This window comes from Spea bombifrons, chromosome 12 (genome assembly GCF_027358695.1).
Source record: "Spea bombifrons isolate aSpeBom1 chromosome 12, aSpeBom1.2.pri, whole genome shotgun sequence".
NCBI lineage: Eukaryota > Metazoa > Chordata > Amphibia > Anura > Pelobatidae > Spea > Spea bombifrons.
Window position 1 is genome coordinate 24,214,424 of NC_071098.1, and position 19,272 is coordinate 24,233,695.

A 19,272-nucleotide genomic window follows, 5' to 3' on the forward strand; every position below is an offset into this window, starting at 1 on the left:
TGTATCTATCTATCTCTATTTCTCTCTATCTATCTCTTTCTCTCTTTATCTATGTATCTATCTATCTATCTCTATTTCTCTCTATCTATCTCTTTCTCTCTTTATCTATGTATCTATCTATCTATCTCTATTTCTCTCTGTATCTATCTATCTCTATTTCTCTCTATCTATCTATCTCTATTTCTCTCTATCTATCTATCTCTATTTCTCTCTATCTATCTATCTCTATTTCTCTCTGTATCTATCTATCTCTATTTCTCTCTATCTATCTATCTCTATTTCTCTCTGTATCTATCTATCTCTATTTCTCTCTATCTATCTCTATTTCTCTCTATCTATCTATCTCTATTTCTCTCTATCTATCTATCTCTATTTCTCTCTATCTATCTCTATTTCTCTCTATCTATCTATCTCTATTTCTCTCTATCTATCTCTATTTCTCTCTATCTATCTATCTCTATTTCTCTCTATCTATCTATCTCTATTTCTCTCTATCTATCTCTATTTCTCTCTATCTATCTCTATTTCTCTCTATCTATCTATCTCTATTTCTCTCTATCTATCTATCTCTATTTCTCTCTATCTATCTCTTTCTCTCTTTATCTATGTATCTATCTATCTCTATTTCTCTCTATCTATCTCTTTCTCTCTTTATCTATGTATCTATCTATCTCTATTTCTCTCTATCTATCTATCTCTATTTCTCTCTATATATCTCTTTCTCTCTTTATCTATGTATCTATCTATCTCTATTTCTCTCTATATATCTCTTTCTCTCTTTATCTATGTATCTATCTATCTCTATTTCTCTCTATCTATCTATCTCTATTTCTCTCTATCTATCTATCTCTCTCTTTATCTATGTATCTATCTCTCTCTTTATCTATGTATCTATCTATCTCTATTTCTCTCTATCTATCTATCTCTATTTCTCTCTATATATCTCTTTCTCTCTTTATCTATGTATCTATCTATCTCTATTTCTCTCTATCTATCTCTTTCTCTCTTTATCTATGTATCTATCTATTTCTCTCTATCTATCTCTTTCTCTCTTTATCTATGTATCTATCTATCTATCTCTATTTCTCTCTATCTATCTCTTTCTCTCTTTATCTATGTATCTATCTATCTATCTCTATTTCTCTCTGTATCTATCTATCTCTATTTCTCTCTATCTATCTATCTCTATTTCTCTCTATCTATCTATCTCTATTTCTCTCTATCTATCTATCTCTATTTCTCTCTGTATCTATCTATCTCTATTTCTCTCTATCTATCTCTATTTCTCTCTGTATCTATCTATCTCTATTTCTCTCTATCTATCTCTATTTCTCTCTATCTATCTATCTCTATTTCTCTCTATCTATCTCTATTTCTCTCTATCTATCTCTATTTCTCTCTATCTATCTATCTCTATTTCTCTCTATCTATCTATCTCTATTTCTCTCTATCTATCTATCTCTATTTCTCTCTATCTATCTATCTCTATTTCTCTCTATCTATCTATCTCTATTTCTCTCTATCTATCTATCTCTATTTCTCTCTATCTATCTCTATTTCTCTCTATCTATCTCTATTTCTCTCTATCTATCTCTATTTCTCTCTATCTATCTATCTCTATTTCTCTCTATCTATCTATCTCTATTTCTCTCTATCTATCTATCTCTATTTCTCTCTATCTATCTATCTCTATTTCTCTCTATCTATCTATCTCTATTTCTCTCTATCTAATCTATCTCTTTCTCTCTTTATCTATGTATCTATCTATCTCTCAGATTGTTATATATGTATTATATATATATCTCAGGGCTAGACAAATCTCAGGTGCCAGGTCACCATGGCAAATTGTGTCCTGGCACCTAGGTTGTCAGCCTCTTACATCCAGAAGAAAAGAGTGAGTTAGAGTTAGAGTTAGAGTTAGAGTTAGAGTTAGAGTTAGAGTTAGAGTTAGAGTTAGAGTTAGAGTTAGAGTTAGAGTTAGAGTTAGAGTTAGAGTTAGAGTTAGAGTTAGAGTTAGAGTTAGAGTTAGAGTTAGAGTTAGAGTTAGAGTTAGAGTTAGAGTTAGAGTTAGAGTTAGAGTTAGAGTTAGAGTTAGAGTTAGAGTTAGAGTTAGAGTTAGAGTTAGAGTTAGAGTTAGAGTTAGAGTTAGAGTTAGAGTTAGAGTTAGAGTTAGAGTTAGAGTTAGAGTTAGAGTTAGAGTTAGAGTTAGAGTTAGAGTTAGAGTTAGAGTTAGAGTTAGAGTTAGAGTTAGAGTTAGAGTTAGAGTTAGAGTTAGAGTTAGAGTTAGAGTTAGAGTTAGAGTTAGAGTTAGAGTTAGAGTTAGAGTTAGAGTTAGAGTTAGAGTTAGAGTTAGAGTTAGAGTTAGAGTTAGAGTTAGAGTTAGAGTTAGAGTTAGAGTTAGAGTTAGAGTTAGAGTTAGAGTTAGAGTTAGAGTTAGAGTTAGAGTTAGAGTTAGAGTTAGAGTTAGAGTTAGAGTTAGAGTTAGAGTTAGAGTTAGAGTTAGAGTTAGAGTTAGAGTTAGAGTTAGAGTTAGAGTTAGAGTTAGAGTTAGAGTTAGAGTTAGAGTTAGAGTTAGAGTTAGAGTTAGAGTTAGAGTTAGAGTTAGAGTTAGAGTTAGAGTTAGAGTTAGAGTTAGAGTTAGAGTTAGAGTTAGAGTTAGAGTTAGAGTTAGAGTTAGAGTTAGAGTTAGAGTTAGAGTTAGAGTTAGAGTTAGAGTTAGAGTTAGAGTTAGAGTTAGAGTTAGAGTTAGAGTTAGAGTTAGAGTTAGAGTTAGAGTTAGAGTTAGAGTTAGAGTTAGAGTTAGAGTTAGAGTTAGAGTTAGAGTTAGAGTTAGAGTTAGAGTTAGAGTTAGAGTTAGAGTTAGAGTTAGAGTTAGAGTTAGAGTTAGAGTTAGAGTTAGAGTTAGAGTTAGAGTTAGAGTTAGAGTTAGAGTTAGAGTTAGAGTTAGAGTTAGAGTTAGAGTTAGAGTTAGAGTTAGAGTTAGAGTTAGAGTTAGAGTTAGAGTTAGAGTTAGAGTTAGAGTTAGAGTTAGAGTTAGAGTTAGAGTTAGAGTTAGAGTTAGAGTTAGAGTTAGAGTTAGAGTTAGAGTTAGAGTTAGAGTTAGAGTTAGAGTTAGAGTTAGAGTTAGAGTTAGAGTTAGAGTTAGAGTTAGAGTTAGAGTTAGAGTTAGAGTTAGAGTTAGAGTTAGAGTTAGAGTTAGAGTTAGAGTTAGAGTTAGAGTTAGAGTTAGAGTTAGAGTTAGAGTTAGAGTTAGAGTTAGAGTTAGAGTTAGAGTTAGAGTTAGAGTTAGAGTTAGAGTTAGAGTTAGAGTTAGAGTTAGAGTTAGAGTTAGAGTTAGAGTTAGAGTTAGAGTTAGAGTTAGAGTTAGAGTTAGAGTTAGAGTTAGAGTTAGAGTTAGAGTTAGAGTTAGAGTTAGAGTTAGAGTTAGAGTTAGAGTTAGAGTTAGAGTTAGAGTTAGAGTTAGAGTTAGAGTTAGAGTTAGAGTTAGAGTTAGAGTTAGAGTTAGAGTTAGAGTTAGAGTTAGAGTTAGAGTTAGAGTTAGAGTTAGAGTTAGAGTTAGAGTTAGAGTTAGAGTTAGAGTTAGAGTTAGAGTTAGAGTTAGAGTTAGAGTTAGAGTTAGAGTTAGAGTTAGAGTTAGAGTTAGAGTTAGAGTTAGAGTTAGAGTTAGAGTTAGAGTTAGAGTTAGAGTTAGAGTTAGAGTTAGAGTTAGAGTTAGAGTTAGAGTTAGAGTTAGAGTTAGAGTTAGAGTTAGAGTTAGAGTTAGAGTTAGAGTTAGAGTTAGAGTTAGAGTTAGAGTTAGAGTTAGAGTTAGAGTTAGAGTTAGAGTTAGAGTTAGAGTTAGAGTTAGAGTTAGAGTTAGAGTTAGAGTTAGAGTTAGAGTTAGAGTTAGAGTTAGAGTTAGAGTTAGAGTTAGAGTTAGAGTTAGAGTTAGAGTTAGAGTTAGAGTTAGAGTTAGAGTTAGAGTTAGAGTTAGAGTTAGAGTTAGAGTTAGAGTTAGAGTTAGAGTTAGAGTTAGAGTTAGAGTTAGAGTTAGAGTTAGAGTTAGAGTTAGAGTTAGAGTTAGAGTTAGAGTTAGAGTTAGAGTTAGAGTTAGAGTTAGAGTTAGAGTTAGAGTTAGAGTTAGAGTTAGAGTTAGAGTTAGAGTTAGAGTTAGAGTTAGAGTTAGAGTTAGAGTTAGAGTTAGAGTTAGAGTTAGAGTTAGAGTTAGAGTTAGAGTTAGAGTTAGAGTTAGAGTTAGAGTTAGAGTTAGAGTTAGAGTTAGAGTTAGAGTTAGAGTTTTACCCACCTTTGCACACTGCAACCAGCAAAAAAATAATTTCAGCTATTACATGAAGACTTTAAGGTAGTTTTCTATAAAATATTTTATTAAATATTACATAAAAATAAACCACTCATTCAAATCTCCATACAGAAAATGTTGTATCATATGCCACATCCCATTCACTTACCACATCCAATAAAAAACCCTGCCAAGTTGCAACATAGCCACTGGAGATCAACAAATCCATACAGGGCTTTAGACACTCAATAAACAGTAAGAGGTGAATGTTTAAGCAAACACTAGACAATCCTGAAAGTCATCTTCAAATTATCTGGTTGTTACTTCATACTTGTGCAACATTCCTTCCCACAAACAAGCACAGGAATTAAAGTCTCTTTTCCATTGCATTGCATTACATTGACAAAATGTATTGACTTAAAATTACATTCTCACAACAGCAAATGCACAAGATCACAACTGTCCATAGCACCTGAGGATTGTCCAACACTTAGATTTTTCACAGGATGTCAGAGGCTTCAGTAGATTGCCATACACCCCACCCCCACACACAAAAAGCTTGTACACATAGAAAACATACCTGCAACCATTTAAGTAGTCAGCCATTAGGATAAGTTATATAAAAGATGGGTATATGTCTTCAGTTTTCATGTTTGTTTTTATATTCTATTCACTTACTTCAGAGGGTATTGGCTTAACAATAGATGACTGATAAATAACTTAGGTATTTAAAAAGACACAAATGAATAATTCAAACAGTTCAAATGCAAAGCTGTAAAGCAACAGCTAAACTGGCAAGTGGGAGAAAAAAAAAAAAATTAAATTCAAAGGGAAAAATACAAAATAAAAATACCCACATCCACCATGCTTAGTTTTACTTGGAATTGCAGACAGAAAATCTTTACTTCCAATTGTACTACTGGGTACACACAATCATTGCTCCCCAAATTTCAGACACTCCCCTAACAGAAAACCTATTACTGCAACTCTGAACAAGTGCCTATTGGATCGCTAATGAATACAAGTAGTGGATATAGCATTGTTAAAAGATTGCCACACAAAATGCTGGATGTGAATGTAAAATTGCAGGAACAAAACCATTACCAGTCTGTTCTAGTGTGAACATTAAATCAATATCATTTTCTTATCTTTAATAAACAATTCATACAAGGTTATTTAAAATTGTTTCCACCCATGTTCAAGACTAAGGCAAATCAGTATTTAAATCCTTACAATATATCTGTGAAAAGTTGGAGACTATTAGTACTGGCTATTACATAAAAATATAAAACACAGGAAAGAAAAGAATGTAGCACCCACCCCAAACAAAATATTCTGACAAGTCAGCACCAGTAAACTCCTTTTATAGCTCAGGTCAATGTAATCATGACATGACACTATGCAGCTTAAAAGGAAACAAATAAGTCAATAAGGCTCTTCAACTAGCTTCTTCACTCGATGTGGATGCAACATCCAAGTCTATGGATCCGTGATTAACCACAAGACGTAGTCTCTTGGAAGGTGTGAAAGGACTGAAAGTCACATTCTTTTTTTTATTTACCATTAAATGTTTGGATTTCTTCAAGCTGCTTTCCTGCTTTAAATGGTTAGCAGCCCCATCTGCAGTCAGCACAGAGTTAGGAATTCCTCCAGTACCTGAGAGCTTCCGCTGCAGGTGGTTGTTCAAACCCAGCTCAACATATGGCTTTAGAGACAATTTGGGATCTAAGTCAATTAGAGAGCTGGGCTCACTCTCTCTAAGTTGATGAGGTATGCTATGAGCAGTCTGAGTCTTCACATGCCCATTAAGGTTCAGGTGACTTTGACCTGGCTTAACACATGTTCTTTTATTTAGTTTCAAGTCTATTTTGCTACTTGCATCCAATCTCTCTTTAAACATCACCCGTCTGGATCTCAGAGAGAAGATTTTGCTCGTATATGGCTTGTTTGATGGCAGAGGTCCCACGTTTTCAGCATCTAGGTGGCTGTGTGCTTCAGAGGTCACCCTAAACATTTGACATTTTAAATGGTCCTGTTGAGTCTTCAGTAAACTGGGATTATATGTTGCATATGTACAGTTTACAATTGAGTCAACCGACTTCAAACTCTCAGGCTCTCGCACAATACGTTTGCCAAGGTTGACAGTAACATAGTGAGTTAACCCAAATTGTTTGGCTGAAAGGGTGCTAGATTTTGGGAACTTTGCATCATTGGCCAGGCATGGAGTGTTCGCAGCTAAAGAGCCAACAGGTACTAAAGCAATCTCAAAATCAGGAGGTAATGTGTCACTTTCCAACAATGGCATTGGAACATCTTCTTCACAAACAGAGCCTGGGGCACCTCTGTCAGGTTGAAATTCAAAACTTGGAAAAGAGCACAAAGACTCACCTTCACTCCACACATCTATATCATCCTCTCCCAACATATTTGCTTCTAAATATGGTTTATGCAAAGATCCATCTTTGGCATTTTCATCAGTAACAGTTTCAGAATCTTGGACTTGCCCATTTGACTGTCCAACCATTTTATCAGGACTGATAGTTTGTCGTCGAAGAGACACTACAGGCTCTTTTCTTAGTTTACAGCACTGACCGTCATGTGTCCTCTGGAAATGGGAGCAATCGTTACACCTTCTGTAATTATGGAGGATGATACGCACATCTTTCAAAATAGTCCCCTCTGGCAGTGCTACCTTCATTGGCAAAACTGGATTTATGCCATTAGAGGGAGAGTACCTCAATGAGTTAACACAATAAGTTTGGGAACGAGGACAAACAGGTGAGGACCCAAGTCTTGGAAAAAGAGCTGTGTTTCTGCAGTTTGTTGGACTCTTTTTCAGGCTCGGTGATCGCCTTGTTTTTGAGCCTAGAAACAAGACACATAAAACTTTTATCCCATATCCAAATCATACTTGTGTAGAAATCAAGAAGCAGGCAGTACACAACACAAGAGACAGATAGTCAAGTCAAAAATCAGTAATATACAGTACTATAAATTTGCTAATAGCCAGTTCCACAAACAAAAACAATCAAATAAAAAGGCCTAATAACACAAGAAAACATTAAATTTGCACACAGTAGAAGAGTAACAGGATAAGTGGCAGAAAACTCAATATTTTTAAGACAAGCATCTTTCACTGCATAAGGGGCAGAGGGTGGTAGACTGAGGGAGTGATTTGAGAGAATCCTGCTTTATAGAAAGGGTATATACTGTGAGTAGACTTTCCAGTCATAGGAGTACAAAAAAAAACCACTGTAAAACAATGGGATGTGTTAAAATTTGGATAACTAAAAAGGTGATAAGAAAAAAAAAAATGGGGTTTTTACCAATTTCTAAAATTATGAGGTAATGCAATTGAAACCAGTAACAATTTAAGCACTTTAAGGAAAATAGCTCCGAACTGCTTAACAGATTAGTTTAGTAACTAAGGTGATAGAAATTCAGAGTAAAGAGGGTAAGCAATTGGCTAAAGACTTGCTACTGCACAAGAAAGTATGCTGGCAATCAAGAGAGCCCCATCAGCATGAAATTTAGAATAAAAAATAAAATTCATTAGGATAGATAACAGAAGCGTGGACAATGCAAAATCATGTTGCTATATACGCAATAAATGTGAAACAAAAATACAGCCTATGAACTAACCGTGGTGGCTCTTTCGTCGCCCAGCACCATGTAAATTTGGTTTGCAATTGCACTTTCTCAACCTTTGCAAGCGGCCATCAGTCTCTCTGAACTGGTATTTCTCCAATGAGGTAGATTCAGGATGATCTTTTTTATGAAACTTAAAAGCCCCCTCACCTTTTCTGCAAGAAAAACATTCCAAGTAAATAAGTCTGAACACACAAGTGGATGCAACCATGACATTTATACATTCAAACCAGCAGATGTTTAAAGTGTACATTTCCCTTATGAGCTACCATGAACAATGGGATCACCCTCTAAAAATTCACATAAGGTTAAAGGGCCACATTAGAGATGGAGTCCCATGTAAAAAAAAATCTGCTTGAGCATATAATATAGAAAATGTAGGTTTGAATCAACAAAATCTCCCTTTAAGTGCAGAACACTGGCACACAAATGGTTAACCCAGAGGAAGACTCACCTCTCACATGTGCAGCATTCACACAATTCATTCTTTTCTCCAAAAAAGCTGTCTCCATAGAAGCATGTAATTTCTTCATCTGGCTTAATGTCCCTGAGAACTTTCACGCAAGCAGTGTTTCGCTCTGTTGGCACAAACTAAGCAAAAAGTTTAACTCAAGGTTTTGTCCAGAAACCCAACAGTATCTTAAATGGACATTCCAGCATATGATAGCCGAGAGGTCTCTCTAAATTTACATAGTGTCCCCCTTGCAAATGCATGGGGGAGTTTGCAGAAACCTCACACATTTGCACCTTTTACACGCACACATTTTCAGGAGTTGTGTTCAGGCCAACAAACACTCCCAGTGCACATGCACGGGAAGCACTCCAATTGATTCAAAAGGCAGCTCTTGCACACCACCAATTGGCTGCTCCAAGCAGTATCATCCACCAAAGATATCTTTTACAGCAGGGTTGCTTATGATCACAAGATTTCCACAAAAGCCCATGATCTCAACTCTCCCAAAATCAGAACACTTGGGAGGTATGCATAAAATGACATTCACAGATATAGTGTACAAGGCTGTACAATGTAGCATTTTGGAAAGCATCTGAAAGGCATTCCCATGGGGAATTGTCCCAAAACACATATCCATCAACAAAAGGTGCAAGGTGTTATAAAACATTAACTACAGCAACAACAAAAATTAAGGGTAACAAGATAAAACCTACTCAAAGAGAATGACACAAGTCTATTATATATAAGGCATTGGAAAAAGTATGGGTTACCTTGCAGTTCGGCCGACAGTCTTCAGTGATCCAAAAGAAATGGAAAGCCAAATAAAAGATTTGGGAAGGGAATAAAAAAAAAAAAAAAAGGGGAATGTAAATTGTTTTAATAAAGCGAAAGTCGTAAAGTTTAGCAGATTGAAGGTAAATTCATATTATATTTACCACAGTTTGTTTGATCAAAACAGTACCATATTTGTGCGATAAAACTAGGTTTTTTCTAAGCAAATGCTCTAAAAAAATATTCCTTGTCTTATATTCAAGGTCATCTTATAATCAGACCTCAAATAGGTCTGACTAGAAGACTAAGATCCAGATCCCTTGCAGTGCTGCAGGGGACCTCGATCCTTCACTCTAGCAGCCAGTGGAGGTATACAACCTCCGCTGCTGCCGGCACTTCCTCTGGGGCTTCTATGAGGGGGTTAAAAGGCATATCAAGGAGGCATATAGGGGTGTATAAGGCATTTCTATGGCAGAGTGGCAAATAGGGGGTTAAAGGGCATATCTGTGAGGCAGAGTAGCATATAGGGGGCTATAAGGCATTTCTATGGGGCAGACTGCATAACTGGGGGGCAGGTTGACAAATAGTTTAAATATCAAAAAATAGTTAACATGTTAATATTTTGCAAAAATATTCAAATTTGGGGGGGTCATCTTATAATTGAGCAAATACGGTATATATACACAGCACGTGTAGAAGACAGATGGTAGTAAGATGATGGCGCTTGAGTGCTGTAGGCAGTTAGGGTAGCTTCTACCATGTATGGGCAATATTTCAATATTCCTAGTCATATCAGACCAATCATGTAATATACTACCATGCCAAACATGATCCTCTTACAATTGTCACGTGATCAGAAACTCATTCTATTCCTAATACTCAGGCCTAACGCAAGTATATGTATGGGGAATAAAAGAAAACATGGATTTCTTACCAAAACAGTTACTTTTTTGTAATCACTTACCATGATTGATGAAAGCAGCAGGCCCTAACCAGAGCTGTGCGCATCTCTTTCGAGTGGAGTACATGACACTGAAGTCGTTATCACCAAAACGAAGGAGGCTTTCATCTGCTTTGGTTAGCTCAGCTATACACCCAACAAGCAGTTCAATTTTTTCATTCTTTGTCCTAAAGAAAACCAAAGTGAAAGAAACCCCTAGTGTCCAAAAGAGCTTTCTACAAATTCACTGACAGGCTCCGACTTGTAGTGACAAAGAAGTCAAGAGTGACACAACCTCACAAGATATACATTTTGCTTATGGAAATACATAACATGACATACAATTACAATTTAAAGACAGCAAAACAGCCAAAAGTTTGGTTTAACCCCTTTGTGACAATGGTTGATTTTTTTTTTTGGACCCTTCGTCACAAAGGCTGTTTTAACATTCCTGCGGTGCTCATGTTTAGCTGTGATTTTCATCTCATTTACTGAACCCTGGTTTTTTTTGGACAATACATTTTTTTTAAAAACACACACTTTACTTCATGTATGAAGCCACTGTCACACAGCACCCCAATATGTTTAACATCCCCCGAGTACAGTGAAACCATGCATAGGTTTGCCTAGCTGTTTGGGGGAAAAAGGGACATGGGGGCATGTGCATTTTTCAAATTGGAATTTAGACCTATGGTCATCCTTCATCTGTTAATTCCTGTTCTAGCTAGGATCCACATCAAACACAACCAGGACAAACAAAATGGGACATGTTCTAGAGTATCATCCTCTCTAGACAAAGTAGAGCAGATCAATATCTGACAAGAAATAAACAAAAAAAAATGTAAAAAAGTGTATATAACAGATTCATTTACCATGACTTTGTAGATACTACTTTGGCTCCATTGGTTTCCTGTGAATAACGATTACAGGAAAGTATCATGAAGCCACTTTCCGGGAGGAACATCCGCAGATAACGGAACATCTGAAAATTAAACAAAAACACTTTGAGAAGGAAGTAGCTAGTTAGTTTCAAAGTAGTTTCATTCTAGTGACAAGATACAATTCCTGAAAAGGCTTATTTGTGCAGGAAATCATAAAGGAAACAGAAGAGTTTCATATAACCCGGCTACTAGATACTGATTTCTGAACCATCGCAAAGAAGCTCAACCGACGGAAACGATGCAAGAAACCACGCAATTGTGAATTCAAACTGCAATGTGTAAAGAGCCACTAAACCTTAAAGTAGCTTTCAGTCCTAATATGAAAGACATTTTTAATAAAGCAGGGCTGTCAGAGTTACTTCTGTAAGAACACCTGCCTGTTACTGGTTTTCTTAAGCATTAAAAACAGAGCTTATTAACATTTGCATAGCATATTTATCTGACCCTTATAGACCTTATACTGTCATGTAACATTCCCCTTACACTATATTAGCTGCTCTGGTGCAAAAGTAGTAGGACATAAAATAGCAAATTGGTTCTAATTTGGCAAATGACTACTCACTTAGCAGGTCACCTGCATGGTATAGCGCCTAGGGTTAGACTTATTAACTAGTCATTATATTAGCCAAGTGTGTAGTCCTAAATCAAAATAGATTTGATGGAACAGAGAAAAGATCCTACACAGTGAAGTAGCTTACATGCGTCTTAAGTGTGAGTTCTTGCTGTTTTGTACGGTTCTGGAAGTATTGTTTGGCCCATTCTCCCGTTGTAAGATGTCGAAATGCTTCATCCAGGTCCTTTTTCTTACGGAATGTTTGGAGTGCTTCACGCAAATGATGTTGCCTCCTTATAGAAGGCATTGGACTGCAAGAGTGAGAAGCAAAAATGGCAAGGATTTAAACAAATACAAAATCAAACAATCTGCCACGAAGCAAGCGCTACATACACTTTAATCCTAACAGCAGACACATTTTTGCCTCCTGGGGTTTTCTGCTTATGAAAGTGGGACACTGGAATTAGCCCATTAATGTAATTGACAATAACTCAGCCACCTCTGCAGATTATGTTTACTTTCTCATAAAAGAGCACCAACAGTATTTTCCAGGGGTTTCAAGATTTTTTTTCTGTAAAATATGCATTGCAATAAACCAAGCACAACGAGTTTTTCATGAAGATGATGATGATTTGGCCTTAAATAACAGATGGTTAAAGAGAGGAGGTTATGTTCAAAAAAATACCTTATTAACTATGCATTGTGTAGGAACAGCCATCCTTGCAGGACAGACTCACCAAGCATTACCCCTTCAAAACACAAAAATCTGGAAAATTAATTAAGCCTCAGCATTAGAACTTTGACGCAGCTCCAATAATACTTCTCCAGATTATTTGGTAAGAGTCCTTGTCTAGGCTGGCCTCAGTTATACATTAAAAATACAGGGTCACCTTTATATCCAATTGTGCAATGTCTACATACCTGTGAACCAGGTTGCACAGACCTCTCCACAAACACTTGCATGTAGGCAGTTTCCATGCCGCGGCTGTGCACCAGGGTATGACATGTATCCTGGAACTCTGCCCTAACACACAATGTGGCTCAAGCAAGAAAGCACTGGTAGTGCTCTAGCCAGAATTTAACCCCTTGATGACAATCACCGGTCCAGGCACATCACAAAAAAACAAGTCATTAACGACAAATGATGCGCCAGGACCATCATTTGTTAAAACAGGTGAAGGGGAAAAAAAAAAAACAGTTAAAGATCCATGATCGATTTTTTCACCCAAACGGCTTTGCTGTAATGCCTCAACCTTGAGGCATTCAGCAATGCCACAATCGGCACCAGGGGCCATGTCTGGCCCCTCCCCGGGGCATCAACATCCGCCATACAATGTATGGCGGCGGACACCTGTTTTAAAAGCGTTTGAGGTGATCAACAATCACCTCCTAAACTTAAATGGTGTCACTGGAATGCCTCGATCAGGAGGCATCCAGCGGCAACAAACACTTACCTCTGGATGGGCTGTGACCGCTCCAAAGAGCAGTCACAGCTGCACCATCCACAAGATGGCAGCGGCCCAGGGAAAAACCCAATAAAGATGCAAAAGTTCCCTAGAAGGTCTCCTGACTCTCTAGAGAACTCTGGCTCCACTTGCAGGTTGAATACAGGTACTGCATTCAACCATGCAAGTCAATGGAGCCCAGCTTTCTAATCAGTGTGATTAGTAAAAATAAATAGTAAAAAAAAGTAAAATGTAAAAATTTCCCTCTGATGTCACTATCAGGGGAACCTTCAAGTTGAAAAATATGTTTTAAAAAAGGCAAATATATATATATATATATATATATATATATATATATATATAAAAATATATATTTTTGTGACCAAGTCCTAAAATTAGCACATTAGCTTAAAACAATTCTCACATGGAAAGTTAAAATACTGGCATATTAAATGCCCATGGGGTGTCTACTAAAAAAAATGATTTGATGGGGTAAATTGAATTGGCCAGGTTCAATGTCCCAATTGTTGGCCATACAACTAATTTCCAATTAGGAAAATGCACACGTACCAAATGTGGCCTTTTAGTTCCCCCAAAAAATGACAAACCCATGCATGTGGGGTATCACTGTACTCAGGAGATGTTGCTGAACAGCATATACCAGGAGCTGTAAATTCATACATAAAGTAGGTGTGTGGGGGAAAATACACACAAAAGAATACTACTGCAAACTTTGAAAACATTCTGGTGGTAAAATGTGTGCATGCAACCATTTCATTTAAATACCAGCATTTAAAATACCCTGGGGTGTCTAGTTTTCAAATATATATGGTTTTGTTGGGCACACTGAAATGGCCCGGCTCAAAGATGTAACAAATAGGGCATGGGCAGTGGAACCCCAAATGCCAAAGTTAAACATTGAAAAATGCACATGCCCCAAACAGCCAGGCAAAATCATTCATGTGAGGTATCACTGCACTCAGGAGATGTTGTTAAACACATATTGGGGCGTTTTATGATAGTGACATATACCACAACCTGTTTATTCATACCTGAAGTAATGTGTGTGAAAAAACAAATTACCATAAAGTTTGACAAAGGCTAATGGTAGAATTAGTGCTTGGAAAGGGTTAAAATACTAGCATTTGGAATACCCTGGGCTGTCTAGTTTTCAAAAATATATGACTTGATGGGGTAAGTTGCATTGGCTGGCTTCAAAGATACCCAAAAATGGCACATGGGGGGAGGGGGATTACCAGATTTGTACGCTACCTGTACTTATTGCCCCATAATGTGTAGAAAAAAAGAAAGCAAAAAGTTAACTAAAAGTTAGAAATTCATTTTTTCACCATATTTTATACCTTTTCATAGTAAATAATATGATACAATCAAAACAATGTCATCTAAAGAAAGCCCTTCTTGTCCTGGGGAAAAAAAATTAAATTATCTAGTGTGCGGGTTCAGTAAACAGGAAAGACAACAATTACAGCTAAACACAAGCAGCACAGAAATGTTAACAACCATTGTCACAAAGGGTACAAAAAGGTAAATCAGCCTTTGTCAGAAAGGGGTTAAACATAAGGTTTTAAAACACATGTATGGTATTTCTTCACCAGCTTCCAACATAACCATCTAACAGGACATCCTCAGTGGAGTCCTGCTAAAAGTGTATGTTCTTTAAAAGAACCTTAAAGGGGAACTCACACAAAATGCTATTAGTAGTTATAATTTCAAAAATAGTGTGATGTTTACTAGTTTTGATTAATATTTTGTTTCCAGACAGCTACAAGTTAACAATTGAGGCATATGCTATAATAATGGACTTTCACCCAGCTGGATACACTAAATAATAAGTTTATGGAGAAACATACTTCATTAGCATTGCCATGAAGAATCAGCTCAGTGTCATGTTCGAGCACTGAAATTCACCCAAAATGACAACAATGGTCTGCAGATTAAGGTTTACTGGATCAAAATGAGATCAAAGCAAGTCTTTATACAGCACTGTATATTTTATGCTAAATGAGAAAAATATATGTTTGCCATAGGATTGTTGCCTTAAATTGTAGCACAGCTGAAATAAGTCTCCCTGGTTCATATCTGACACGGGGAACTCATGGCCGACATCTACAAAAAACAGCAACACACTTTTGCACATACACAGGGAAAGAAACTCACCTAATTTTCATTTTGTGGGTTCTGAACCCCAAATATGGGTCAAGCACCAAACTAGTCGCCAAATCGTCATTTTCACAGAGCTCAATTGCTGTCACTCGATTGAAACTCATAGTATTATCAAGCTTTGTTTCATACTGTTCTCACCTAAAGGAAATGGAACAAATATTATCATTATAATATTCAGAAGTATTACAATAATTATGTATCATCAGGGTTGGCCAAGTTTTTTTCTGCAGTGGGCCACTTAATCAGAATTGTATACGCGCGAGGGCCGCACTTATTTTTCACTGTGAGAAAATATGGCCTTTAATAAAATATGCAGATTAAAATAAATTAAACAAACTTTACTTTTCCTCTCACTGATTTCTGGTCCTAGAAAGGTTTGTGACTACAAACTCAGGATAATTAAAAATGAAATACTTCAATTTATTCTAGGGATGCACCAAAATGAGAATTCTGGACCAAAACATTCACAGTTCACTTAGCCAAAGCCAAAAATGACCCCCCCCCTTTAAAAATAATAAAAACTCACACTTTTAATGAAAGTAGGTAACACCACAATTGGACAAAAAAAAAAAATTAACAATATGACTTGGCATGATAAGAGTGTGATTGCAGCAGCCTGCGTAAGATCGGTTGCCCTTAAGGAAATGGCTCGAGGCCGTATTTGGCCCACGAGCCATATGTTGGACGCCCCTGACTTAAACTCTTAACAAAATTGCAGCACAAACTCTTATAGGTCACAGTTTTATGCAATAGCTTCATCTTGGTTAGCCTTTCTAACTCCACCATTTTTTATTTCTAGGATCAGATACAAAATACATTTTCGATACTATAATGTTTTCAGACAACCGCGTATTATCCTCCTTTGCGATCTCAGCCCATTCTACTAGACAAACATCATACTGCCTGTGGGAAAAAGATTGGCTCTGTTTTAACCCCTTCAGGACCAGCATTTGTCTTCAACCGTCAGTTGAAGACTGCATTTTTTTGGTTTTTATTTTAAATATTTTAATTCCGTGCTCATGATTCGCTTCAACGCGATCAAGGGGGAGCGGCTGCTACAGATCGCGGAGGACACCCAGCGGTCAGTAGCAGCCACCCCTCACGATCCCAGCTTTCATAGCAACACTGGATCACGCATCAGCGATGACGTACCTGGTACGTCCCAGTCTGGCAGTGACCTTTGACCAGGACGTACCAGGTACGTCCCAGTCTTGAAGGGGTTAATCACCCTGGTGAACACTGACTCAGTCTATAGAGGAAAGGACTTTAGCATTGGCAAAGAATCTGCTCAGAGCGATGGTGTAGGAAAAAAAAAAAGTCACCCAAAATGTCACATGACTGACAACAGCAGCCTACAGGACAGCAGATAAAAGAAGGTTTATTGGAACAAAATAAGATAAAACCAGGTTCTGGTCAATGCCGACCTACTATAACATATCGAGCACTGGCAGTTATGCTCAAGGAGAAAATTATTTTCCCACAGGACTCCCACTTTAGGATTAAATACAGATTCCTCCTCAGTATCAATTCCCAAAGCTATACCAACAGGGCACAATGTGTGCAACAGCTATTCTAACTCATTTCTTCACCACAAACCCACCTCAGAATGGAACCTTTAGAATTTTATGTTAAAATCCTTTCAGAAATTAACAGTTGCTAATATCCTAATGAATAAGCAGAGTCTGAACGCAAGCGTCTTAAGACAAATGGTGTCTCAAATTTATACCAACACCAGCCTAACAGCTCAAGAAACTAATCAATGTCGGGAGACCCCTTTGCAACCTTGGAACACATTCACCCTTTACTGAATTTCACACGTTTGTGTAAAACATAGTTTCTGCGTTGCTTAGAAATGGCAATAGATGTACGTAGGTTTAGTTGTATCCATTTACGTCTAACATTAAAAACACCTACTCAGACACTGACAACCGCCAACCCACCCAAGCCTTGGTGGAGGTTTGTCTGCTGCTTTTCACCTATAGAATCACATATGTTCTTATACTCTGGGGTCTGAATTAAAGATACTCACTACACACAGCTCATTATAAATAGCTCTATGGGCTACAAAGCCATGTTTCCACCTGCTGCTGCAGCAGGCTTCTCCAGGGATGAAGTCACAAAGGTCTACACAGGAAACGGTAGACACCTTAATGCTGGAAAGCCTCATTCATCAATAAACTTGGGCTCATTTGCATTGTTGTTGAGTAGCATTAGCTGGCACCGAGAATATCAAACTAATGTAAAATCACCTGTGGGGCTACACACACAAAGCTACTGCAGAACGTAATCACTTGTGTTGAAAATGACTGGGTCTCCAGTATCTACACTTGGTCACTATGTTTGACAAGCGCAACCAGTGATCTCCTACAAAGGTTGTTGCACATGTAAGGTCGCCCACATCAACTACAACTTTGGACCAATATTACATGAAAACAAAAGACAGTATTTTTGCAACGCAACGTGGACATGTTGCACAGACATCCTGAGATAAGTACACATTTTTAAACAAATACTGGGACCCACCTATGCACCTCTGAATTTGATGGCAGATCAGACCCATTCAGCCATCTAGTCTGCCCGTCTTCCCAGCATAAAGACTCAGACCCTAATCAGTCCTTGGTCTTTCATTCAGGATAGCTTTACGCCTATCCCATGCACATCTAAAACCTCACTGTTGGCCTTTACCACACACACTGGGAGACTCTTCTACTTAACCACCACCCTCTCAGTAAAGTAAAATTAGATTAAGAGGACTGTTCAACATGATAGCTTTGGGGGTCTACGTTTGTACATCTAACAAGGTCTGACCAGATTTACAATGGGATTTACATCAGATTTGGGAATACACAAGCTGCTTTCCTAACACTATTAACCCTTTACCACAAAACATCTTAACTAATGCTTCTGCAAATAAAAAAATCCAAAATCACCATAACTACAAAAAAAATGCTAGAAACAGAATGTAACTACGGATGGGGAAGAGGGACATTTGAATAGAGGGGTTCAGTGCATAGTGCATGTCTTTAACTTATGCCACTTAAAAGCAGTACAGTGCTACAGAATACGATGGTGCTATATAAACCAATACGTAATAATTCTAGCATCTCAGATTACTGCCAAATAAGCAACACCAGAATCATTAGGCGCCTACTATACAATTTATTACTTATCCAACTATTTCAAAAAGCTCAATGAGATTGGCTATAGAATAATTTTTAAATATTAGAAATGAACACTCATTCATAAAAAAAAAAACACGTATTAAAATATACATTAAAAATATCAGCCCTTCAACACACACATATACATATTATATATATATATATATACACACATACAGCGTTTATGTAATTACAACATACACACAATCTAGGAGGAGCGACACCACAGTGTATAAGGCCTGGAAAGAGAGCTCATTTACATAGATAGGCAACATAAACACGCACATAAAGTGACTTTTATTAAGCCACAGGAAGCACGCGATTTAAAATAATAATTTTAGAGCCCTAAAGTAAACACCTTGTAGACGCGGTGACGGTTGAGAAGATTTGTGAGGGGAAAGGCCTTTTCCAAAGGGAAATATTAATATATTACGAAAATCCCACCTTTTAAACAGCTCCTTTATGGGGGCTCCGCTAAAGAACAAACCATAATGGCGGCCACACGATAACCCGACTGGAAGTGCTGGTGACATCACGACTCACGTGGGAATATTAGCCAATCCAAGCCGAGCTCGTAACAACCAATGGCAGGCGTAACCAAAGCAGGCTGAGACGTTCCATTGGGCGGGGTCAGTTTGCAGGACAGCAACAGTTTAGGTAGCAAAGCAAGCGCCGGAAGTGCTTGCACTTACATTAGAGAGGTAATTTATTGAGAGAGATATTAATTATATATATATATATATATATATATATATATATCTGGATAAAAAGAGGATTCTGGTGCCAAGAAAAAGTGATGTTATCCCCATAACAACTGCCACTTTACATTAGTTACCATTTCACTAATCCATACCATCTATGCACCAGCAATTACTTTTTTGACACACATTTCCTAT

At 37.1% G+C, this 19,272-nt stretch overlaps 1 protein-coding gene across 1 annotated transcript; it reads right to left on the reverse strand.

The window, feature by feature from the left end:
• Window positions 1–5,415: 5,415 nt before the first annotated feature.
• Window positions 5,416–18,903, reverse strand: KMT5C (lysine methyltransferase 5C). The gene is made up of 9 exons (XM_053451508.1): window positions 18,821–18,903; window positions 15,210–15,353; window positions 11,732–11,897; window positions 10,965–11,074; window positions 10,117–10,280; window positions 9,152–9,171; window positions 8,382–8,518; window positions 7,922–8,082; window positions 5,416–7,144 (listed from the first exon to the last, which is right to left on the reverse strand). Exons 2-9 carry the CDS (start codon window positions 15,317–15,319, stop codon window positions 5,718–5,720), a joined length of 2,295 nt encoding a protein of 764 aa, XP_053307483.1. The 5' UTR covers window positions 15,320–15,353; window positions 18,821–18,903; the 3' UTR covers window positions 5,416–5,717.
• Between the last annotated feature and the right edge of the window lie 369 nt (window positions 18,904–19,272).